This window comes from Balaenoptera ricei, chromosome X (assembly GCF_028023285.1).
Source record: "Balaenoptera ricei isolate mBalRic1 chromosome X, mBalRic1.hap2, whole genome shotgun sequence".
Lineage (NCBI taxonomy): Eukaryota > Metazoa > Chordata > Mammalia > Artiodactyla > Balaenopteridae > Balaenoptera > Balaenoptera ricei.
In genome coordinates this window covers 95,719,539-95,742,177 of record NC_082660.1, presented here as the reverse complement: position 1 = coordinate 95,742,177, position 22,639 = coordinate 95,719,539, and the positions used below count along the sequence as shown (strand labels likewise).

Genomic DNA, 22,639 nt, shown 5'->3' with positions numbered 1-22,639 from the left:
AAAAATTGATCTGTACAAACCTTGGCAGGAGCACATTTGTCACAGAAACTATACCTCTATGAACAACATTGTTTCTATGTGTTGGGATGTAGTTTATTTTTAAACTATACTTTTAAAAACAAAAGGTATAAGCTATACATATCTCTATCCACCTCAAGAAAATTACAACTCAAGTGTTCAGTCATAAGAGAAACTATACACATACACACTAATGAATTTGACTGGGATGTCATACGCTTTGGCTTTATTATCCTCTTTCTCGATTGGGGAAGGGAACAGGGTACGACATTTTCCCCCATTAATATTGTTCTCCGCCTTCACCAGTCTATTACACTTTGCCATTTGACAGCTAAGCAGAATGCAAAATTTAGGGTTTGGGGGGCTTCTTAGAGATTCATTAAACAGAATTTTCACTTGCCCCCAGAAGGAATGCCTGTCAGGACGGATCCCACTACACTCAGCTGCACAGGGTGTGGGTGTTGAAGGGAACCTTGGAGAGAGGGAGTGGTCCCTGTCTCCTGCATACTACGCTGGCTGTGCTTATCCTGGCAAAGCCTAGTGGAGAGTTGAGGCAACCATCCAGATAATTCCGGCTGAAAACCTGCTCTGGAAGAAAAAAAGGTCTGAATTATCCTGGTTTGCCCTATATATACATTAATCATATGCACTGGAGTCAGTCAGTCAGTACATCTAAATTTTCCCTGGGTAGACACAGCCCAAGTGTCCCAAAGAAAACATGAGCCATTTTCTTGGGCCCTGAATTTCGTGTTCCATTTCACTTGGTGAAAAACCAAGTGGAAGTTTTCAGATGTGAAGCCCACATTTCACTTCTTGGGATGGTGATCAGTGGCTGGGCAGCAACCTCAATGTTTGAAAGCAGCTGGGGAGGTGCCGCTAAGAGCTGCCTGGCTCTAAGGAAAAGAAGGCGAGACTGTGCCCTAGCTTCCATATTCTGGCTTGTTCTCTCTGTTTTTCTATGCTTTTTTTTCTCATTCTCACCCTCTTTGCTCCTCTTTCTTTCTCCATTTCTTTTTTTTTTTTTCTTTTCCTGTGCTGTCTCTCTTGTCCTTTTACCTCCCTCTTTGCTTTCTTTCTCACTTTTTTCTCCCTTCCCCTGTTTTACTCTCCCTTCCTCTTTTGCCTATCTCCCTTTGCCCCCTTTCTCCCTCCCTTCCTAAATCTTTTCTTTCTGTCTCTTTATCTTTGGGAAAAAACAAGGACCTAAAAAGTATAAATAAATTAGCAAGGGACCCAACAGGTAGAGTTAATATTTTTTACTTGCTAATCTTTAGCCAGGCAGTCGTTGCTGGCTCCTACACAGCAAGTGCCCAAAATAATTTTCCCCTTACCCTGGGGTTGCATGTCTGTATCCAATGACTGTGAATTGGAGCCTGATCCATTAGGACCATGTCCTGTTTTTGTATGGCCTGTGAGCTAAGAATGATTTTTTAAAACATTTTTAAAGGGTTGTAAAAGAAATAAAGAATATGATGCAACAGAGACCATATATAACCTACAAAGCCTAAAATATTTATTCTCTGGACCTTTACAGAGAAAGGTTGCCACCCCTGAATTAGAGACCAATCAGGATGTTTAGGTTTGAAAAAGTTCCAAATAAACTAAGCAGAAACAGGCATCAAGTTAAGGCATTGCTGGTCCATAGCTAGTGTAGTCCATGACAGGCAGTGGTGTTTGTCATGGTAGGGCTGTGGTTTTGTGGGAGACATGTTAGAAAACTTCAGAAACCGTTTTAAAAGGTTTCTTACCACGAAGAGATAATAAAGAAATGTTTTTCAAAAAAAAAAATCCCTAAATCCACAGCACATAAGAATACTCGCTAAATCTTGCCCTGACTTGTTCAGGCAAATTTAGCAACTGAGTAGCAGGAATCCCTTAAAAGACTCTTTTTTTTTCCACATAAAAATATAAAATATCACTTAAATGAAAGGTCATTATTTCTTTGCAGATTTTGGTTTGAAGTAACTTATGATGACAGAAAAAACTAAAGAGGGTTGTGTCTGACAGCATTCTGCTTCTCTAAACAAGGCTATGAAACCACGCTAGATTATCAGCCATGAAACAAAGCTATTACACTTAACCTATTTGTGATCTTCACAATTTTGTAAAAAAACAAACAAACAAAACGGACAGTTGTATAAACCAAAATTCCAGTGTATTTAGAAAAATAGAATTCAATCTACAAAAGTGACTTGAAAACAGGACACATTAACAAAGCAAAATGTAACTGAAGGAAGAAATAAAAGGACAAAATAGAAGCAGAAAGAATATAATGGCAGCCCCAAGAAATTGCTTCTAATGGGGTGTATGTTCTTTCCCAAAGAACTCAGTACTCTTAAATGTCAGGCTTTGAATCTACTGCAGACGTAGGCAGAAGGACAAGGGGAGAACACTCTCATTCATGAATTTCTATGTGGTCTTGCTACTGCCTACTAACCATCTGATTTATCAAACTAATCAATTAGCTACTTATAAATTATCTTTGTGTTGACACTTCCACTTATGTCAGGATCATTATTAGGGGCAGATAGCATATTAAAAATTAAAAGACAAATAGTCTGTAAACAAAAGCGTAACTTATTACTTTGCCAGGTTCAAATAATAGAATCTTGGTAGGCTTATATTCACAGCTATGTACAACCAATATCAGTTAAACAGACAAATCATTAGGGTGAGATAGGATACATCAAAACTGATAATACCCCACCAATTTTACTGAATATTAGTTAATTGATAGCTATCAATGGTGATATTTATTAAACCTATGGATTAATATATCAATACTTAAAATCAAGACAATTTCTGACAGTGATTGAGATTGATCCACTCCTACGACTGGTGAGGAAAAACCAGCAAAAATAATACAGATTTCACATGTGTCAAAAAAAGTGTATTACTCTGCACTAAATATTTGGTAAAAAATTATTAGACCTCTGGTATAAATAGAGGCATACAGTGAGGTACTTTATAATGTAGTCTTACTGAAAATACTACCTGCATTTAAAATAATGACACTTAATACTAACCTATTGAAAGAGATACAGGTTGACAACCTCACTCTTTGTCTTAGCCAATGTTGCTAAAGCTTTTGGGCCTTGCTTCTGTCTCTGGCAGATGTAAGAATCTGTGTTGTCTGCCACAGAGATTGAGGGTACAAAATTTTTTATTTAGCCAGGTGTGTGTGAGGGGAGTAGGGGGCTTTCTAAACAGTGTGTGATATTACTTGCCCTACAAAAACCTTCCCTGGCCCCTCCTCCAAGTCCTTGGCTTGATAATTCATAGTTCACTGGGCTAAATTTTTTGGCAGGATTTTTGTTTTCTATTGACTAGTGTAAATGTTCTAACTGATTCTGATCAAAAAGTTGATCAACAGTTAACATGGATTTGTTGAGTCCTTGTGAGTGCAGGGAACCACAATTTATTTACAGTTTTGACTTTGGAGGCTGTATTTCTGGTAGTGAATCCTTTACTTTTGCTATAGCATTTCACCAGTGGATGGACAGGGAAGCATGACGGTGGGCAGAATTTACTTTGGAATGTTGTCCACATCTCTAAATTCTTTCTCTTCCCTCTTTACCTCTTCACTGAGAATAGAGGTAAGTAATAGAACACATTCAGAGAACACTAAAAGAAAGAAAATGTGGAGAGTAGCAAACAAAGAGAGTCTGCAAAATGTCCTTCCCCTCCTCTTTTCCCCCTTAAACTCATGCCCTAAAAATTTGTAGGTATAACTAATTCTAATCAGTGAAATCTTGATAAATATGGAACAAGACAACTTGCTCCTTATATAGTCTTTTCTGTGGTTCTTTTGGTAATTAAGACAATTTTATCCTGGTCTTCTACTCTTTTTTAAGGTGTCTGTTCTTTGTGCTATCCAAAAAGTAGATTTCCTGATTGAAATTCTACACAATGGATTCTTCCTTTACCTCAAACTTTGATGAGAAACCTCAGTCCATTGACCGCAGTACTTTGCTGGGCATATTGGATACAGTTCCCTCTCTCTTGACTGTAACATGAAGGGGATGGTGGGCATATCTAATTTTATTCCATGTGAGTAAATTGTACACAATGTGTTAAATTTCCATGACTGTGCATGTCACCCCTGCCTCACACTTTTTAGGTCACAGACGTCAGATTGCCTGGAAAAGGAATTTATTACTCCCCAAGGACAATTTCCTTGAATGGTATCCAATATGTCCAGCTATTAGAGGAACTATTGGCAATGAGTAGCTACAGATCCATGTACAAAAATGTTTTTTGCATGCCTCACTTCAGAAGTGACTAGGGATCATGTGACACCAGATGTATTCTCTAGTCATTTGTCATTTCAATGTCAGCACAATCACATGGCCATTAAAGAACTGAAGATTAGAATAATGAGGAAGGTCTAGCAACTGCAAGAATGTAATCAGACATTATAATTTTTCCCTTAAATTACTGAAAGAGTCCTAGGATTCTTGAGTGAGAGAAACTCATAGAAATTTGAGCATGAAAACAAATGGAAAGACAATTTGATATTTGAGGCCAAATTCATAAATATAATTTCAATAGACATGGCTGATCAGCCATACACACGATAATATTTTTCACTCACTAGTGTCTTTTTCTCTGGTGCAATAATGCAGGAAGAACTCACACAGAGATCCTCATAGTCTTCCTATGATTAGAAGAGGAAACTGAGCTAAAAGACTTTGAAAGATTCTTTTCTCTTTAATGTGCACTTAATCATCTATAGATTTTTCTAAAACTTCAGCCAGAACTAGCTCAATTTATAATTGTTAATCAGTATTGCACATGCACTTTTAAGCACCTTGCTTGCTTTCTTTTAAGGGCAAACAAAAGCTACAGGATTGGGTTGTTTCTACTTTTAGTCTTGGAGTACTATTCTCTCCATCTGACCAGTAGATTAACTTTTATATTTTTATGTTTTTAAATCTCTGCAGAAACACTGAGATAAGATGGGCTCAAAAGCCTAAATGGTACTCATCCAAAAATGTCCCCAATCTCAGGATCTCAACTGCACAGCTGGGTTCTGTTGGTCACATGTCAGCTTCAGAGCACATCTGTTCATTCCTAAAGGATCCACTAGGCCCTATGAACACAATGTGCTCTGTGTAGAGTACTTTACACCACAAAACCCAGCAGCTGCATGGGTGAGAAAATCTCTACTTCTCAAGTTTGTGTCTCTAGGCAGTTTGAGTAGAGTGTTTTCTCTCTGGCTTTCTTTTGGTTGCCTGTCACTCCTGACATTCAGATGCCTGTTGGCAACAAAGTTGCTTTTGCTATTCTACTACAGATGTTTCTAGCCTGGGAAGAGACAGACCAAACTTTTACTGGAAAGTAGAAATTCTTGCCACATTCAGGCACCAAACCTGAGAAAACATAAGGAAGATCCTGGCCACAGGCTTAAGAATGGAAAGGTAGGTCACTGCCAGGAAAATAATGTCCAGATCTGAAGACTTTTAGTTTTAGCATTTAGGAAAAATGTTTGTGTCAAATCTTCCCACCTGTGCTGTTCCACGATGGTCAAAGGACACTTCTCTAGTAGGGCATGCGAGAAGGGTACAGTTACCTATACCTCACCTTGGAAAGTGAAATCTTTATATTGAAGCTTTTCGTGAACTCATGGTCATGCGTGTATTGGTGTCAGGGGGAGGGAGAAGGGTGAGGGAGACCCATTCATGTACTTCTGAAACTGTATACATTGGAAATATTTGTGTGTTGATGAGGTTGAGTTGGAATACCACGAGAGTGGTACAAAAGAAACTGAAGATACATCAAAAGTGAAGGCATTAAACATGAATGGGTTTATGTCATAGACTTCATTAGTTTGATTCATAGAAAATTATTGTTGTAGGTCAAGAATGATATTATGAAGTCTGCTTTTACAATTCTCAAAGGCCTCATTGCTAGTTTTTAGAGGAAGGAGCAGTCTTGGGTCAACATGTTTTAAATGAGATGTGAGGGACAAACGTAGCTTATAATATTGTAACTACTTCCCCCCCCCGCAGGAATGTGTCTATATTTATATAGCATAACCTGTTAAATCTGTACCAATGGCTGCAACTACAGACCACAGAAGCTTCTTTAATAACACACATACACCAAGTCCAAAATGTTCTACTCTGTCATTCATGTGTAAATCAAGTATATTATTCATATACTTCATCGACTTCCTGAATGCGTGCTAAAAATGCCAAGGAAAAACTCGTTAATCGTGACATGGTGACTGCTCAGCCAGCTCTGAAATGTTGATGGAAAAGAAAAATGGTCAAAGGGCCTTTTTAAGAACCTCTGCAGGTTACACTCGCAAATCGGAATTCAGAGAACATGAATTTCCTCGTTCAGGAAGGAAGGATTAAAATCAAACACCCTCCAGTGGTTGCATCTAAAAACTGCATAGTTGTCCCAAATGGCTTAGTTGTAAAAGGAGTCTTCCTGTGTACCACTGAGTACCCAGGATCCAAGTCCCTGCTCAGTCTAATTGTTGTGCAATCTCAAAAAAACTAAAATGATCTTCTATGGACTATAAAAATCTCTCTTCACCCTAATAACATCATCTTGGGTATTTTTATGTTGAGTTCTTTAAATGCCAGGGTATACGAGGTGACAACCTTCTATTATTTCTTGTGTAGTGTGTTATAGTCCTCAACTAAAATCTTGTAGTTTTGTGCTAGGAAATATGGCTTGTGTAAGCCTCATACCCCATGGCCAAGGAGGACATTCAGACTTGTCTGTGATACACCAAAACAACTAATCGATTTCAATCAATTTAGCCAATCAACTAGCTGACTCAATGAGGTGTAAAATAGTCTACCACCTGTTTGGCTAAATTGACACAGCAGGTTGATTCAATTGACCTGTCGTCATCAAAATAGACTATCTGAGAGAACTAAGAGAACACGTTTGGGGATGCATCTCTCTCGCTCTCATGCTCTCTGGGTCTCACTCTCACCCATGCACAATAGCTGCTTCTTTATATAATAAACAAGTGTCATCTACTGAGTCTCAGGTAAAGTGGCTCGCCTGTGTTCCATGTTGTCCCTATTTCCTTTTCTGATGTGCACAATGTTGAAGCATTGTTTTCCAGGTCAGAAGAAAGATAATCAAATTTGATGTGTTCGGACATGAAGGGTGACATTTTTAAGTCACTTAGTGGGGTTGATAAAGACTGTCTATTGTGGTGCCAACAATTTTGTAATGCAATAAGGCAGAAATTGAATTCATATTGAATCCTACTGAAGGTGACTTGACATAGAGTATAAATTCCACTTTGGTAATGATATTACTTTAATACAATTTAGTACACTATCACTCTAAAAATCGATGTTGCAGAATTTTGATAGTTAACAAGATGCTCTTGGCAAAAATGCAAAAAATACATAGGAATCTAAGGAATTAAACCAAAAAATAGTAAAGGGATATTTTTGATATTTCATTAATGATTGATCAACCTCTTGTAGATATTCTTTCTAATATCTGAAAAAAATAAAAGTAATATACACATTAAGACTGAAACTATTCCTATTAATTACATTTTTTTCTTTCAGCAGAAAGCTCCTTTTTTAGATTTCATATTCACTTTGTTAAAAAAATGCCTTTCAGATACTGTCATGTAAAAATTAAAATTTTTACTTATTTCATTCTTATTATTTCCTCTTGTCTTAAACCGATACTATCAAAACAAAATCAACAAGCATCTATGAAGCATATGCTGAGTTCAAGTATTTTGGTAGATGATAACAGGGGTATGAAGATGAATGAGAGACAGTCCTTGCCCTCTTGGAGCTTATAATTTTGCTGAGAAGATAAGACAAATAGCTGGAACACTACATTAAAAAAAGAAAATAATACAAAATATCACAGGAGTAAGGAGTACAAAATTTATAGTTAAACAAGTGATTATACACCACATACTCTAGGGCTAGAGAAATTTTCATGGACTTTTCACAGAGGCAGTGTTATGGAGAGTATAAATAGGATTTGTAAAGGTGTAGAAGACTAACATGAACAAAAGTGTTGCACCAGACTGTAGCAAGCAGTGTTTAGCTAAGGGTTAATGGATTTTATACTGTAAGAAATGGTGAAGAATTTAAGGTTGTTGAATAGGGGAGAGACATGATCAAGGAGGTATACATATTAGTGGGACTAGATGCGTAAGAGGAAAAATAGGGAAGGCAGAGAGTAATCAACATTCAGGAATGAGGTGATTAGGGCCTATACTAGAATGGTGGAAATGGTAATGGAAAAGATGCAATGGACACTGGATTTGGGAGAGAGATACAAAAGAATCAAAAATGACTCTGAGGTATCTGCATGTTACTTGGGGCTCGATCAATGTAGAAGTGGTATTTAAAGTCATGAAAATAAAGGAAATTACAGAAAGAAAAGAGGAGAGGATCATGGGAAGAAATCTGGGGAAATATTACATTTGTAGAAAGTAATGTACCAGAAAATATTGTCTGGTTTCTTTCTATGCATGTGTAAGTGTGCATACTCATGTGCAAACCCAAACATATACAGAAACATATGCACTCTGAAAAAAGAGATGAACAGCAAAACTCAGTTGTTTCAATTTGTTTCCTGTCAGTTTAGTGACCACGGTGGACTTCTGATAATCTGAATAAAAGTTATTGAGGAATAAATAGCGTGATCTAGAGGAGTGAGAACCAGAATCAAACAGATATATGTTCTTATTCCATCTCTACCATTTGCCAGCTGACTGGTCTTGGACTTCTTTCAGGCCTTATTTCCTCATCTGTAAGATGAACATAACAGTACCTGCTCTTTCTCCACATAGGGTTATTGTAAAGATGAAATGAAATAATGTATGTGAAAATATTCTATATACTGTGAAGTACTAAATATATAAGCTTTTAAATTTTGTTAGCCCATGTGTATAAATTACCATATTCTGATTTGTGGTCACAGATTAATCTCCCCCTCTCAAGGATATTAATATAGACATGCAAATGAATTCTAGCACTTTTATGTTCCCTCAATGGCATTTCAAGCTCTTCGAGGGCAGGGACCATATATTTTCTGTATTTACCTCACACTTTACTGTGTACAGTACTCTGAACAGAAACAGGAAAAAAGTATATATTTTTACTTGAACCTGAATTTATTCTGTAAGCTCAAATATAGCTTTCAATATGTAGCATAATTTAAAAGTAGCACTCAAGCCTACATAGTCTAGAACTTCTTAAAAAGAATTTAAATACACAGTGAAGGTGCCATACGCCATGGCCTCACTTTCATTTTTAAGTGGATTTTCTTCTGCAAATCTGGAAATGAGTATTAAAGCATAAATTCAGAGTTATTAGTGACAATGATTGTAGGTATAAGTAGAAGCACAATGACAGAAGACCAGCTTTGGAACTGAAATGCATTGAAAATCTGAAATGCAAAAAATCTGAAATGCAAAAAGTCTGAAATGCAAAAAGTCTGAAATGCAAAAAAAATCTGACTTATACACATTTTTTAAAACGATCATCATTTTCTCAGAACACTAAGGCAATATAATAAAGCATACCATTAAAGCACAATTTAAAAACCATACCTAAAATATAAATGAGAGTGCCTTTTAAAAAAATTTGGATGCTAGAAAGTCAGAACACAGGTATTGGGGAAAAAGTTGAATTTAATAAAATCTCCTGTAAGAAAAACTATCTAAATACTTGGCTCTGACATTTGAAGTCTCCACATAACTTAAGTGAAGCCAAACTTTTAAAATATAAAACTTGAAAGTACTTACTTCCACTTGGAATTAGGTCTCTTTCTGGGATGAAGAGTTTATATCCGTAGTGTTTTTCTAGCACATCTGGCAGTATTTCAAGAGCAAACTGCTCTTCTTCAGGGTTGTCACATTCCAAAGTATCTTGGTCCACTTTTGTGTAAGAGAGATAGGCATCATATTCCTTGTTGTCTTAGAAACAAAGAAAAACAAAAGGGTTGTATGTATCATTAGGTTCGCTTTAAGTACTAAATGTCTATAATCATTAACAGGCTGGAATAAGCACTATAATTAGTGACTGTCATTAATAACTGGAAAAAATAAGTCACATGCAATGCTATAAGAAATCTGGTACATTTCAACATAACTTAGTTATAGTCATAGGGTATGAACTGAAACTGTTATGCAGTGGGCAACATATAGTCAGGACAGAATAAAAGAGAACTATTATTTGTGACTTTTGGTGTGAATGATCAGCTCAGTGTGTTTGAATGCAGGACTAAATAGACTCATGGATTTGAACTCTTTCTGTGCCAGTTGGCTTGGCTCTGTTACTTGGTCACAGACTATACCTTGTTTGCACAAATATGTGTAAGAGATCCAAGAGGGGCTGGGCCCTAGAGTGTGGAAGATCGAAATAATCCAGCCTCACTCCTGGAGACACTACTTGTAGCACATGCCATACTTCCAGTTGGTTAGTGTCGTCATCCTCATATACAAAATGCAGTTCATTACCAAATATTAGAGAGAGCAGCTGGGTTTTATACAAGTGCATTGCCTGTTATTCTTGTTCAATCCATGGCCAACTAATTTGACACAAGCTACCAAAAGAAGCCTTTGTTTCAGAATATACATCCTTCCAATATTGCCAAATTAGGTTTTCCCTTCACACATTTAGTCAGAGAGTTAACTGTGCTTTGAGAATGTATTTTTTTCTTCCTTTGCTGTATTGGCTCAGAGCCAGTCTCCCCAAAGAGAAAACTCTCTCTCTCTCTCTCTCTCTCTCTCTCTCTCTCTCTCTCTCTCTCTCTCTCTCTCTCTATATATATATATATATATATATATATATATATATATATATGCAGTTTTTTCTCAAAGTATTAGTCCCCGCTGGTTTTAGAAGGAACACATTGGAAAAGTTATAGTGGTTTTCAAAATTCCCTTATTTATAGAAAAAAATTTAAAAGTTAATGTAGTGAACCTAGACTCATATGGAACTATTAGTATTCATTAAACCTAGTTACTTGCAAATAATAATTTTAAAGGACGAGCAAACATTTCAGGATTTGTTTCTAAAACACAGAAATATTTTCCATTAAAACAGACCTGATTAGAATATAGCTAAATCTTGACCAAAAGTTAATTTACAGGATGAAGCAGCCACTCACTTCCCTATACCACTAAAATTTGGTTCTACCTGCTGAAAGAGGAATATGTGATAGGCATATAAAGAGATATAAATACCCTATGGTAGGAGTACACAGGACCCCCTGACTATCTAGTGGTAACTGAGGCAGGATTATATTGTTCTAAGTCTAGTAAGATTCCAGGCTTCACTACCCCCACATGAAAGGAACTCTGCTTATTTATGTTAAGATGGTACCTGAAGCCAGGAGGCTTCTCTTTAGCCTGTCCTCTAGCTGGAAAAGACTTCTGTGAACCTTGGTTGGGTACTTGATTGCCTAGAAGCAGATGCACATGAAGGACTGCCCTGATAGTTGAGATCACTTGGCTTACAAATGGGGCACATTCCGCTGTTATGCATAAAACGCCACTTGGAAGTGAGAATGTTCATAAGCAATGCTAATGTAAGAACCTCCTGGTAATCCTAGCACCTCTGCCCCTGTTCCAATCAAGCTCAGGATGCACCTGCAGGCCCTTGACTTTCTCCAGCTATAATTACTCACCTGGGACTGAGAGCTGCCGATGATACACAGCTGGAAGAATAAAATAGGCCAAAGGACAAACAGATCCATTTCTATGAGCAGAATGTATTTCATTGTTTTTGATGGATGGTGTTGCTGCCTCAAACTCCATAATGTTAGACTAGACCCTAGTTTCCTCTGACTTTGATAACTCTATCTTACAAACCTCCTGAAATTCAACAACTTATTAATTCATTCAACAGTGATTTGTTGAGCATCTACTATGAGCTAGCCATCTGCAATGACTACCTGACTCTTTCACCCATCTGGCCAGAACTTCTAGACTCTTGCCACATTGCTTGTCCTGACTATGACTATTTGCCCTCCAACCATGCCTAATCTCACATATTCCTGGTCCTATCCTTACTTGCTTCACCTATACTCTAATATAGGTGATGCTACAAAGACTTTTTTCCAGAAAAATATTGCTATATTTGCATATCCCAAGTCAAGTTATGAGAAAGAACATGGATGTCTTTGATATGTGTTAACACCCAACACATCTGGATAACAAATTGTACACAACATTCGAGAAACACATCATTCTTTGGAAAATGGTTGCTTCTGGTTTCAGTCATGTCCCTTTAAGGTGAACTAAAGGTGAAGAGTTTATGGTAGCTGGCCAGAGCAGGGAGAGAGCTCTTAAAGCCACCATGTCAGATGTCCCAGAAGGTCTAGGATGCCAGCTAGTGAGCAAGCAGTGATGCAGATGCCACAGTTTTAAAAATGCACTTCAGCTCTATGTAGACAGCCAAGAAAACCTCATGAATAGCCACAGCTGTTGCTCACAAAGAGGAGCAAGATGGATAGAGCAATATCAACAATATGATGCAAGTAAAGTTTAACAGCAAGTCCTGAAAATTGTTTTAAAACCGAATGGCAATTCAGCAACACCCCTTTGCTAGGTGAGGCTAATGAGCATTCCTCTGTGTTAAATCATGCTGACTAAGCTCAACTGAGGAACCAGAAAACAGCACAATGGAGACAGAACATTATAAGGAAGAGGGCTCGCACAGTGGTCACCATAGGTATGCTGTTCCCAATGAAGAGAGAAATTATGACAAAGGGAACCAAACTCTCTGTGGAAGAATTTTCCTGTTATCACACTGTCCTTCCCATTTTAAAATCTCATTTTAATCCTGTTCACCATTAGGAAGCCATTCCTGTTTACAATGTAGTTCTTCTGGGGCTCTGCTAAACACAGTGCTAAATCCTTAGCTTCTAAAGTGCAAAGACTGTGTAACTTTGTGGATTATTGTGTCTTCAATGCCTACTATACTACCAGTGTGTGTGTGTGTGTGTGTGTGTGTGTGTAGGGTTAATCCAGGTGAAGAATATATATAAGTATATACATCATTCATAGTGCTTGGCACACAGTAGACACTTAATAAGTATTTAATGACTGCATAATTCAAAGATGAAATAAATGAAGCAATCGTTGTTTGATGAATTGAAATGAAATGAATTATATCAAAAATGTTTAAGAAGTCAGTTTGATAGATTTTATTTTATAAAAAATATGGCCTTTTTATAAAAACTTTCAGGAAATGCTACTATAGATATGAATCCAAGAGAAAACATGAACAAAAAGTACATGGGTAAAACTATGGTGTGTCTATGAGATGTCAAAATATTTAAATAAAGAAATGAAAATTCAGTAGGCTATCTAGCTGACATTTGGCATCATGAAACTGGATATTTCTAGAAGGGCTTTAATATTCATTTATTCATCCTCACTACATATCTGCTGACTTTTTAGTATTCTATTCAGCTAGTACAGAGATTGTGTGTTTAAAGTCCAAGTTTCCATGTAGGAATATAAACTATTTTAATTTTCCTTCCTGCTGAAAATCCTTGAAGTTCCTGCCCAATTGAATTTTTCCCTAAAATAATTGGTTTGGAACCAATACACACAATTCTCTAACCAAAATGCTCTAGATTACTTGTCATCTTTGGCCACATGGGTCACATTGGAGATATAGATGCAAAATGTCCTATGATATTAGCATGAATTTAATCTTACAAATATGTACCACAACTGATCAGTTAGTCTGGATTATTGGATGTGGGTGATGAAAGTAATTATTTCAGATTAACTTCATAAACTATATCACCTCTTGCAGAAAGTATTAACAAATTGCTTGTAATCATGACCTAAAGCAAATGAATCAGAGCAGACTCCCTTTCATGTACTTTCATATAGACAATGCATCTTTAACATTCCCAGTTAGATACTTTAGCCATTTGTTGGCGCTTGGGAACCAGTGAAATTTTCCTCAATAGCATATTTCATCTCATTATTTTATGTGTACAGGTTAAGAAGTCAGATTTTTCAATATTAATTATTGTACACAGAAACTGAAGGTAATTGACTACATTTTCATACATATTGTTGGAGCATGTAATTATCATCAGAATAGGCCCTAATTTCTCACATTGAAGATATATCTAAATAAGGGTCTTTGGTACTTTTGAATAGGCTGCTATAATCATTAGGTGAATACACTGCTTTGATAATGAGCATGCATCTGTGTTCACCAAACAGCATTTCTCGAATTTACTGTGAAAACATAAAAGTCAATTAAAACACACTCATATCATTGTTCATATCATAGTAACAATAAGACCAAAATCAAAGATTCTTCAAAAATTTTGATGTTACATTCACCACTCTGCCTTTCTCCTATCACTATAAAAATAAAACAAAATCATAAACTGCTCTCCTTTGAGGATCTCAAAACAAACAAGAGCTCTAACTTTCATTATTCCAATAGAATGAAAACTAAAATTGAAATCTGGCTTTTTAAAGGAATGACTTACAATTGAACTTCTTTTTTATCTTGGCTTACCTAAGGCATTCCATACACATGTTCCCAAGGCTTATAGTAGTTTGTGGGCGAGGACTGTATGCATAAGGAGTGATATGTCATGATTTCTTATTGGTATTGATTGGAAATATGGTAATTTGTTCTCTTGAAAAATTAAATCATTTTTGAATGTTCAGAGAAACAAGGCTCAATACAACGTTTTGTTGATATTTCATATATAAGATTTTCAAGGGCCATAAATGACAAACAGAAGAAAATTATAAGCCACATTCTGAATTTTTTTCCATTGAGGTCACCTTTGAGAATTGTGCTACAATCATCCAAAATATATCAGTCCAGATGTACTATGAGCTTTAAAATGAGTATCTCCATAGCTTTTAATATATTTTTTGAATAATTTGCTTTTTTCAATGCCAGGAAGAGCTAAATATGATCTGTGCCTAAATTTGAATCTTCTGGAAGAAAAAAATGAAATTGATTCTTAATTTGTTTCTTAATAAGGGAAAGGGCTTTGACAGCAATTGTTTGATCTCCTGACCAACTAATAGCTCCTTGTTAAACTATTTATTTTGGAAATAAATTTCAAGAAATAAAACCATTTTAAAGAACACCCATATATTCTTTACCCAGGTTCATCTATTAATATTTTCTCCCCTTTGCTGTCTTTCTTGATAGATTAATACCATTTTTTTCTAAACTATTTGAGGGTAAGTTGCATTAGTCATAGCCTTTTAACTCTAAATTTTTCATCATGTATCTCCTAAGAATAGGGATATTCTCTTACATAATCACAAATTCATGCCTTTTAATTGAATTTGAACAATAGGAGACAGCTTACCATCTGCAGTTTCATCACCTCCAAAATGCTGTCGGTAGAAGAGCATCAATTCAATATTGTAGCATTTGTAGATGACCACGAGCAGTACAAGGAGGAGGAAGATTGCTCCCAGGCCTCCTGCAAGTTCAATTTTGTAGATTAAATCTGGAACAAATAAAATAAACAGGAAAAGGTAATTAAATCAGCAACATTGAGGAACTTCCCATATTTCTAGTCTCTAAGATGTACAACCCATTCTGTTTTTCTTTACAGAAGATTCTTGCTTAATGCAGTAAGTAGATGTGTTCTTGATACATTTGTGTAAATCAATTTCTTGTTAAATTAACTCTCTTCTAAATATTTGAAAAATTTTACTGTTGAAAGTGATGTCTATCTGAAAAAGAATAGTCTCTCCCACTTTGTTTTGAACACATCTAGACCTCACATGTATACTTTTGCTTTAAGTGTACTTCAGGAAACTATTAGAGCTGCCTTTTACTGGGTTCAGGTCCAATATTTTGTTGTTTCTGTTAAATTATCTTTTGGCTTAGCAAGATTACAATCTAATACTTCTTAGGCCACAGGCCCTATTCTTCTACAGGAGAACAGCATCATAAAATTATTCTCAGAATCAAATAAAAACCAATGAGCCTACAGGATTTAACTGTTTCATTTAACCACAGTAGAATATAATCCAATAGAAGGTAGGCAGGGGAAATTAGCTTATCCATTTCCCCTACTTATCTGAATAAATGACTATAATTTGTATGTGATATAATATGCCCAATGGTGCTAAAAGAGAATGAGAAATCTAGGCTAATCACTTGGCCTATTCAGCCAACACCAGGCTACCTGATAGCAGCCTTAGGCTCTTCCAGTGGGGCACCCCTAGTACTCTGAGAGTTGGAACAATTAAATCAACACATAATGGAAGGAGACATAGTATATCCTAGGCCCAGGACATAGTGACTTACCTGTAGCTTAATTAGTGATATTAACAAAATCTAGGGTGTATCATCAAAAGAGGGGATAGCATCATGGAATTTAGAGAAAGGGGAAGTCAGAGAAGAATTTAGAATATGAATTCAGCAATGTCCAGAGGAGAAATGCTGAATCTGAAAGACACTAGACCAGAGATATTTTCCACTGTGTGACAGGGAAATTCACTGGTCTCAACATAATACAGATAAAACTATCTTAAAAATTAGCTAAGCTCCCCTTAATCTAATTCCATAATTACCAAGTGACTCTTTTATTATTAATTCAGCTTACCACGTAACTACAAACTGAAAAAGGGAGTGGCATTTTAGTTTGTACATCAGTTGCTTATGAGTTTGCTTGGCATCAATCAGCCTCCCTGGATGGATCAATTCTGGGGTACTGCCAAAAGCAAATTGATGACCATGACAGACTGCCATTCTTGAAGGTCTCTTGACAATAAAATCATGAGCCTTTCCCTGGGATTGTCCCTTGTCTCTATATAGGCTTATTGCTCAAGATAAATTAGGCTCAATATAACAATAAGATTAAGAAAAAAGATTAACATATATAATATATACTACAAGTAATGTATATTATAGATAAAATTTTCTACCTGTCTACTATCTATTCTCCAAGTAATCCTTTAGGGCAAGAATTGTTGGTCCAAATTCATCACTGAAGAATCTAAGACTCAGTAGTTTAATTCACTTAACCAAGGTCATACACCTGAGTGGCCAGGATGGGACTTGAGCCCAGATATTCTAACTTCATATTTAAGGTTCTTTTTATTCACCACAGTTTTGTAAGCTCCTCTGGAAAGTGACAATGAAATTCCTTCTCCCTCTTCCTCCATAGAACTCTTGGTAATGCTTCTCGAGAACATGTGACCTGCGGTGAATTTTGGATTCTTCTGCCCTTTCAATTCCAAGGAAAGAAGCTAAACTACAATTGCCAGGCAGAACGATAAGGACCGAGCAGATCTCAGACAGTTTATTGGAGGGTATTGAAGAATTCTGTAGCTATATCAAGAAGGAACGAGGGGCTCCTTGGAGTCCAGCATATGAGAAGTTTTAGGTTTTGTAGGGAGATAGAGAATTTGGTATTTTAAAAGAGGTGGAGTAATAGAGAAGATGGTAGTGGCCAGAGACAGCATGGCCAATGAGGAGAGTCGCTGAGTAGAAATGTAAGAAATATAAATGTATTCTTTTTCAGTAAGGAGAGAGGGAGAAGGATAGAAAAAAGAAGCGAGTGAAGCTGTTGTGAGAGACAAAATATATTAATAAGGAGCATTATGAGGGGCCACATAATGAGTAGGGATAGGAAATTGGAATCTATCTCTGTCATGCCTGCTGCAAGAGGTGGTCATTTGGAAAATTAAGCCACAAAATTTCAGGTAAAAATAATCCTACCTCATATTAGCTCTGCCTCCTGCCCTCCCTATAGAAAGTGACTCCCCAGGAACAACTCCTGCTTCTATGTGGGTGGTAAGGCAGGCTTGCTTATGAGACCTCTGTGGGGCTGCAGTATCACAACCTTTGCTTGTTTTCTTACTGTTTTATCAATTATGCATTCCTTTTTTATTCAAAAAAAAAAAGAATATCAAGTGTCTATTTTTTTTTAACATCTTTATTGGAGTATAATTGCTTTACAATGGTGTGTTAGTTTCTGCTTTATAACAAAGTGAATCAGCCATACATATACATATATACCCATATCTCCTCCCTCTTGCGTCTCCCTCCCACCCTCCCTATCCCACCCCTCTAGGTGGTCACAAAGCACTGAGCTGATCTCCCTGTGCTATGCAGCTGCTTCCCACTACCTATCTATTTTACATTTGGTAGTATATTTAAGTCCATGCCACTCTCTCACTTCGTCCCAGCTTACCCTTCCCCCTCCTCATGTCCTGGAGTCCATTCTTTACGTCTGTGTCTTTATTCCTGTCCTGCCCCTAGGTTCTTCAGAACCATTTTTTTTTTTTAGATTCCATATATATGTATTAGCATACGGTATTTGTTTTTCTAGCCAGTGTTAAATTGACAGGACAATATGATTTTTTTTTGTTTACTCTGAAAACTGAATTCTCTTTGATCTTAGGTCATTGATTGACTTGATTCAACATGTTTTTCCTGTTGTAAAATGTTCATTTAATGTTGTAATTTTGTTAACTCTCTGTCTCTGTCTCTCTCCCTCTGTCTCACTCTCTGGTCAGAACAGATTTCAACTGTTTTCAAAGTCACTGAATGGGATTTTTTTCCACCAATTTCTATGTTATTTACAGAGTAGAGTTGCTATTAGATAGATGGAAAACTTCAGCAGCAGGAACAATTTGTGCCCCCAAGTAGCAGACACCTTTTTCAGCAGTAAATTTATGGAAGAAAACTGTGGTGTGAAAAGTACCTTTGTGGTTTTGGGGTCCATTTTATAAAAATATCTTTGAAAGATATGACCTAATGATGGCTGTTTACATTGAAAACTGTGGACTGAGTCCCTGAGACTCAACCAGTATTCTTTGATTCAGCCCAGGCAGTCACATTAAAAGGGAAACATGTATCCTATAATCAGAGGGCAGAATTGCCATCACCCAGTTGACACCTAGCTTTTCTTTTGTCTTCTGTTTTCAACTGCCATTTTCCATCTCAGCAGGATCTATACTTCTAGGGACATTTCCTGACTGAGAAGGTGAAAGTCATTTTATTTGGACTGTGTCGTGTATACGCTTCACAAGGATAGAGATAGCCAAAACAGCAAATATTTATGGGATTGTAACTTTTTCCAGGCACCCAAAGTACAAATATAGTTCTTTTTAACCTTCTTAGTTTGAACCCAGCTAGTTCTTCACTTTGAACATGAAGATCAGACAGTATAGAATGGGACAAATAATAGCTGAAGTCAAGGGACTGGAGAGCAGGAAGACTGGAACTGTTCTGAGCTTGCTCATAATTTGGGAAGCAGGTTAGGAGATCCCACCTGAGGGTCTCCTATACAGGTTGGGGGTTCAGGGTGGGGCAGTAGCACTAGAAATGAAGAGAAAGAGAGAGTCATTGATATGTCTCTGTTTGTGGGAAAGGGAGTATGTGCAGAGAAGGCATAATTATCAGAATTTTCCTAGCATTAAGTTCAGAGTCTTGGTTCACAAAAAAAAAAAAAAAAAGAATGAATTTCTTACTAAAATGTTAGTTGTACTTGTTGGCAAATAGTTCATTGGAGAGTGAGGGCATAGCAGGTCAGTAAATGAAGGTAGAAGATGCATAGGTAAGAGACATCTTGCTTTGAGAATGCCTGACCCTGTTAATTGCATATATTAGACATGAGTTTTCATTTTACGAAAGGCCTTTTCACTTTGTGAAAGGATTCATGAAATGTTTCTTCTCTATAATGATCACTTATGGCATTTTTGATATTTCACTTATAGATCATCAGGAAGCTATTGTTCCATAAAACGAGCCATACTCATATTCCAGGTGGAAATCCTGTGGCTACTGATGCCAGGCTATGTTGTGATAAAGCCTGAAAGGTTCAACTCCAAAGGAAATAACTGAAATTTTGCAATACAAGCCAGAGTTCAGTCTGATTTAATATGTTGGATCAGGACCATAGGGCTTCTTGTTCTTTTCTGGACCTCTACCATATTGTCGAGAGCTCCTAAAGAAAATGGAGTAAGGAAAGATGAACTGCATCCTTTTGCAAAGCACAGTGAAACCATTTAAATGCTACCTAAAACAGAGAGTACAAACTGGTATACAATGGGCCAGAAAAAAGGTTTTTGTTGGTCTATACGTTTCCCAAAAAGTAGATACTAATATTTTAAAATAAAAATATTGCATATCCGGGCTTTCAACTTCACTTGAAAACCCTGAAGCTCTCATAACCTTAGGTTCACATTTTAGCAAGCATGGCAATAATCTAGAAAAGAATAGTGACTGCCCTTTAAAGCAAGGCATGTTTCCTCTAGCCTGTGTTTAATATCAAGCCATCTTTTTCTTTTAATTTCAATATCTACCTGGCTATTGAGGTCTTTGAGTTTTTATCCCCCAATCTGGAAATTGAATGTTTTGAAAAGAGAAATGCATTCAGATAACCCAGAATAGACACTAGTCAAGACCAGATCTCAGGGAAATCCTCTCTTTACCAATCCCTGTTACCCATCCTCTATCCTATTGCACCTGTCCTCTAGGAGGACAATTTTCACCCAACAAATGTTTCTGAGCACTTACTATATTATATGTGCTAGGGATACAGCAGTAAATAAGGCAGGAAAAAGTCCCTGTTCTTATGAAGTTTACATCCTAGTGTGTGTGTGTGTGTGGGGGGGGGTGGGTGGGTGGGGGGGGGGGAGACAAGAAGAAAACAAGTATGTAATATGATATCAGATAGTAGTAAATACAATAAACAGAAATAGAGCCAAGTGAGAGGGAAAAGAAGGTGATGGGTAGTCCATCGATGGATGAATGGATCCAGAAAATATGGCATATATACACAATGGAATATTATTCAACCTTAAAAGAGGAAATTCTGTCATTTGCTACAACATGGATGAACCTGTAGGGCATTATGCTAAGTGAAATAAGCCAGAGAGAGAAAGATAAATATTATAGTGCATGGTATCACTTATATGTGGAATCTTAAAAAGAAAGCTGGAGTCACAGAAACAGAGAGGAGAAAAGTGGTTGTCAGGGGATGGACGGTGGGAGAGGAAATAGGGAGAGGTTAGCAAAAGGGTACAAACTTTCAGGCAGATGAATCTGGTCTGAGGATCTAATGTATAACATGGTGACAGTAGTGGATAACACTGTACTGTATAACTGAAATTTGCTGGGAAGGTACAACTTAAATGTTCTTACACACACAGAAATAAAATGTAGGTGTGTGAGGTGATTGATGTGTTAATTAACTCAATGGGGAGAGTCATTTCACAATGGACACATATATCAAATCATCACATTGTACACTTAATATATCTATATATCTTACAATTTTATTTGTCAGTTTTACCTCAATAAAGCTAAAAAAGTTTTTAATAGAAAGTGATTGGGTAGTACTATTTTATAAAAAGTGGCTAGGGAAAGGCCTATTGAGTAGGTAATATTTAAGCAGAGACCTGTATGAAAAGAGGGAATGAGTCATGGGAACAGCTGGGGGAAACAGCAGTGTTCCAGGCAGAGGAAATAGCAAGGGCAAAGATCATGAGCCAGGACTGTGCTCGGTGAGCATGAGAAATAGAAAGGAGGCTAGTGTGTGCAAGGTTTGAGGCAGATTGTGGTAGAAAATGAGATCAGAAATGTCTTGAAGGCCATGGAAAAGATTTGGGGTTTCATTCTAAGTGTAACAGCGAGGGTTCTGTAATTGGATGGTTCTAATTAGGGAAATAATATGATCTGACCTAGATATTAAAAGGATCACTCCAGATGCTGTGATGAGAATAGACTGTGAGGGGACAAGGGGCAAGCAGGGAGACCGTTCACGGGGCTATTGCAGTGAGCCAGGCAATTGTTGCTGGTGGCTTAGACTCAGGTGATAACAGTGAAGATGGGGAACGTGCTCAGAGTACATATGTTTTAAAAGTAGAGCCATGGAATTTGCTGGTAGACTAGATATAGCGTATGAGCAGAGAAAAGAAGAAGTCAATGATGACTCCAAGGATTTTGGGCCTGAGCAACTGGAAGGATGGTGATGGAGATGAAGAAAGCAACTGGAGGATCAAGTTTATAGGGAGGAGAAATCAGGAATCCTGTGTGGGACAAGTGAAGCTTGATATGCCTGCTAGATATGTCTACTAGTGGAGTTTTTGAATAGTTGCTGAATAGGCAGTTAGGAATACAACTCTAGAGTTTAGGCGAGAAGTCCAAGCTAGAGATATAAATTTGGGAGATGTCAGCATATAAATCGTAAGCAAAACTGAGGTGGAGATGGAATTGAAATCATCTAGGGAGTGAGTGAGAAAAGGGGACCTGAACCCTGGGGAACTCTAATATTTAACGATTAGGAAGATGAGTATTAATATTCGCAGTTATTCATGACTTAGACACATTTCCTTGCAGAAACCATGGGAGGCAGCAGTTTTGCAGTGTACCTTGGTTTCTAGTGTCAGATTATTAGAAATTTGAAGGGCTGCTAGTGGTTGTTTACTTATTAAAGGGAAATGGATTTATTTTAAAACTCAAGGCTATTTCTGTCTCTACTGACTGACTATATGGTAAGACCCCCATTATTTTTCCTCAGAGCAGGCTTTTAATTGTAACACTATATACATTTTGTGCAATTTTTTGTTTCATGTTTGAGCTTTGTCTTTCTTTGCACCCTCACTTCCCTGAAGACTATACGCCCCACACAGACT

General features: G+C 37.0%; 1 protein-coding gene across 2 annotated transcripts in view; it reads right to left on the bottom strand.

Annotated features, from left to right (window-relative positions):
* IL1RAPL2 (interleukin 1 receptor accessory protein like 2) overlaps positions 1 to 22,639 on the bottom strand; it is a 1,091,263-nt gene that overhangs the window by 2,932 nt on the left and 1,065,692 nt on the right. For both annotated transcript variants that reach the window (XM_059910655.1, XM_059910656.1), the window contains 2 exons: positions 15,346 to 15,489; positions 9,776 to 9,946 (listed from right to left, as the gene is read on the bottom strand). In XM_059910655.1, the coding sequence (XP_059766638.1) occupies positions 9,776 to 9,946; positions 15,346 to 15,489 (315 nt within the window). The remainder of the gene's footprint in view (positions 1 to 9,775; positions 9,947 to 15,345; positions 15,490 to 22,639) is intronic.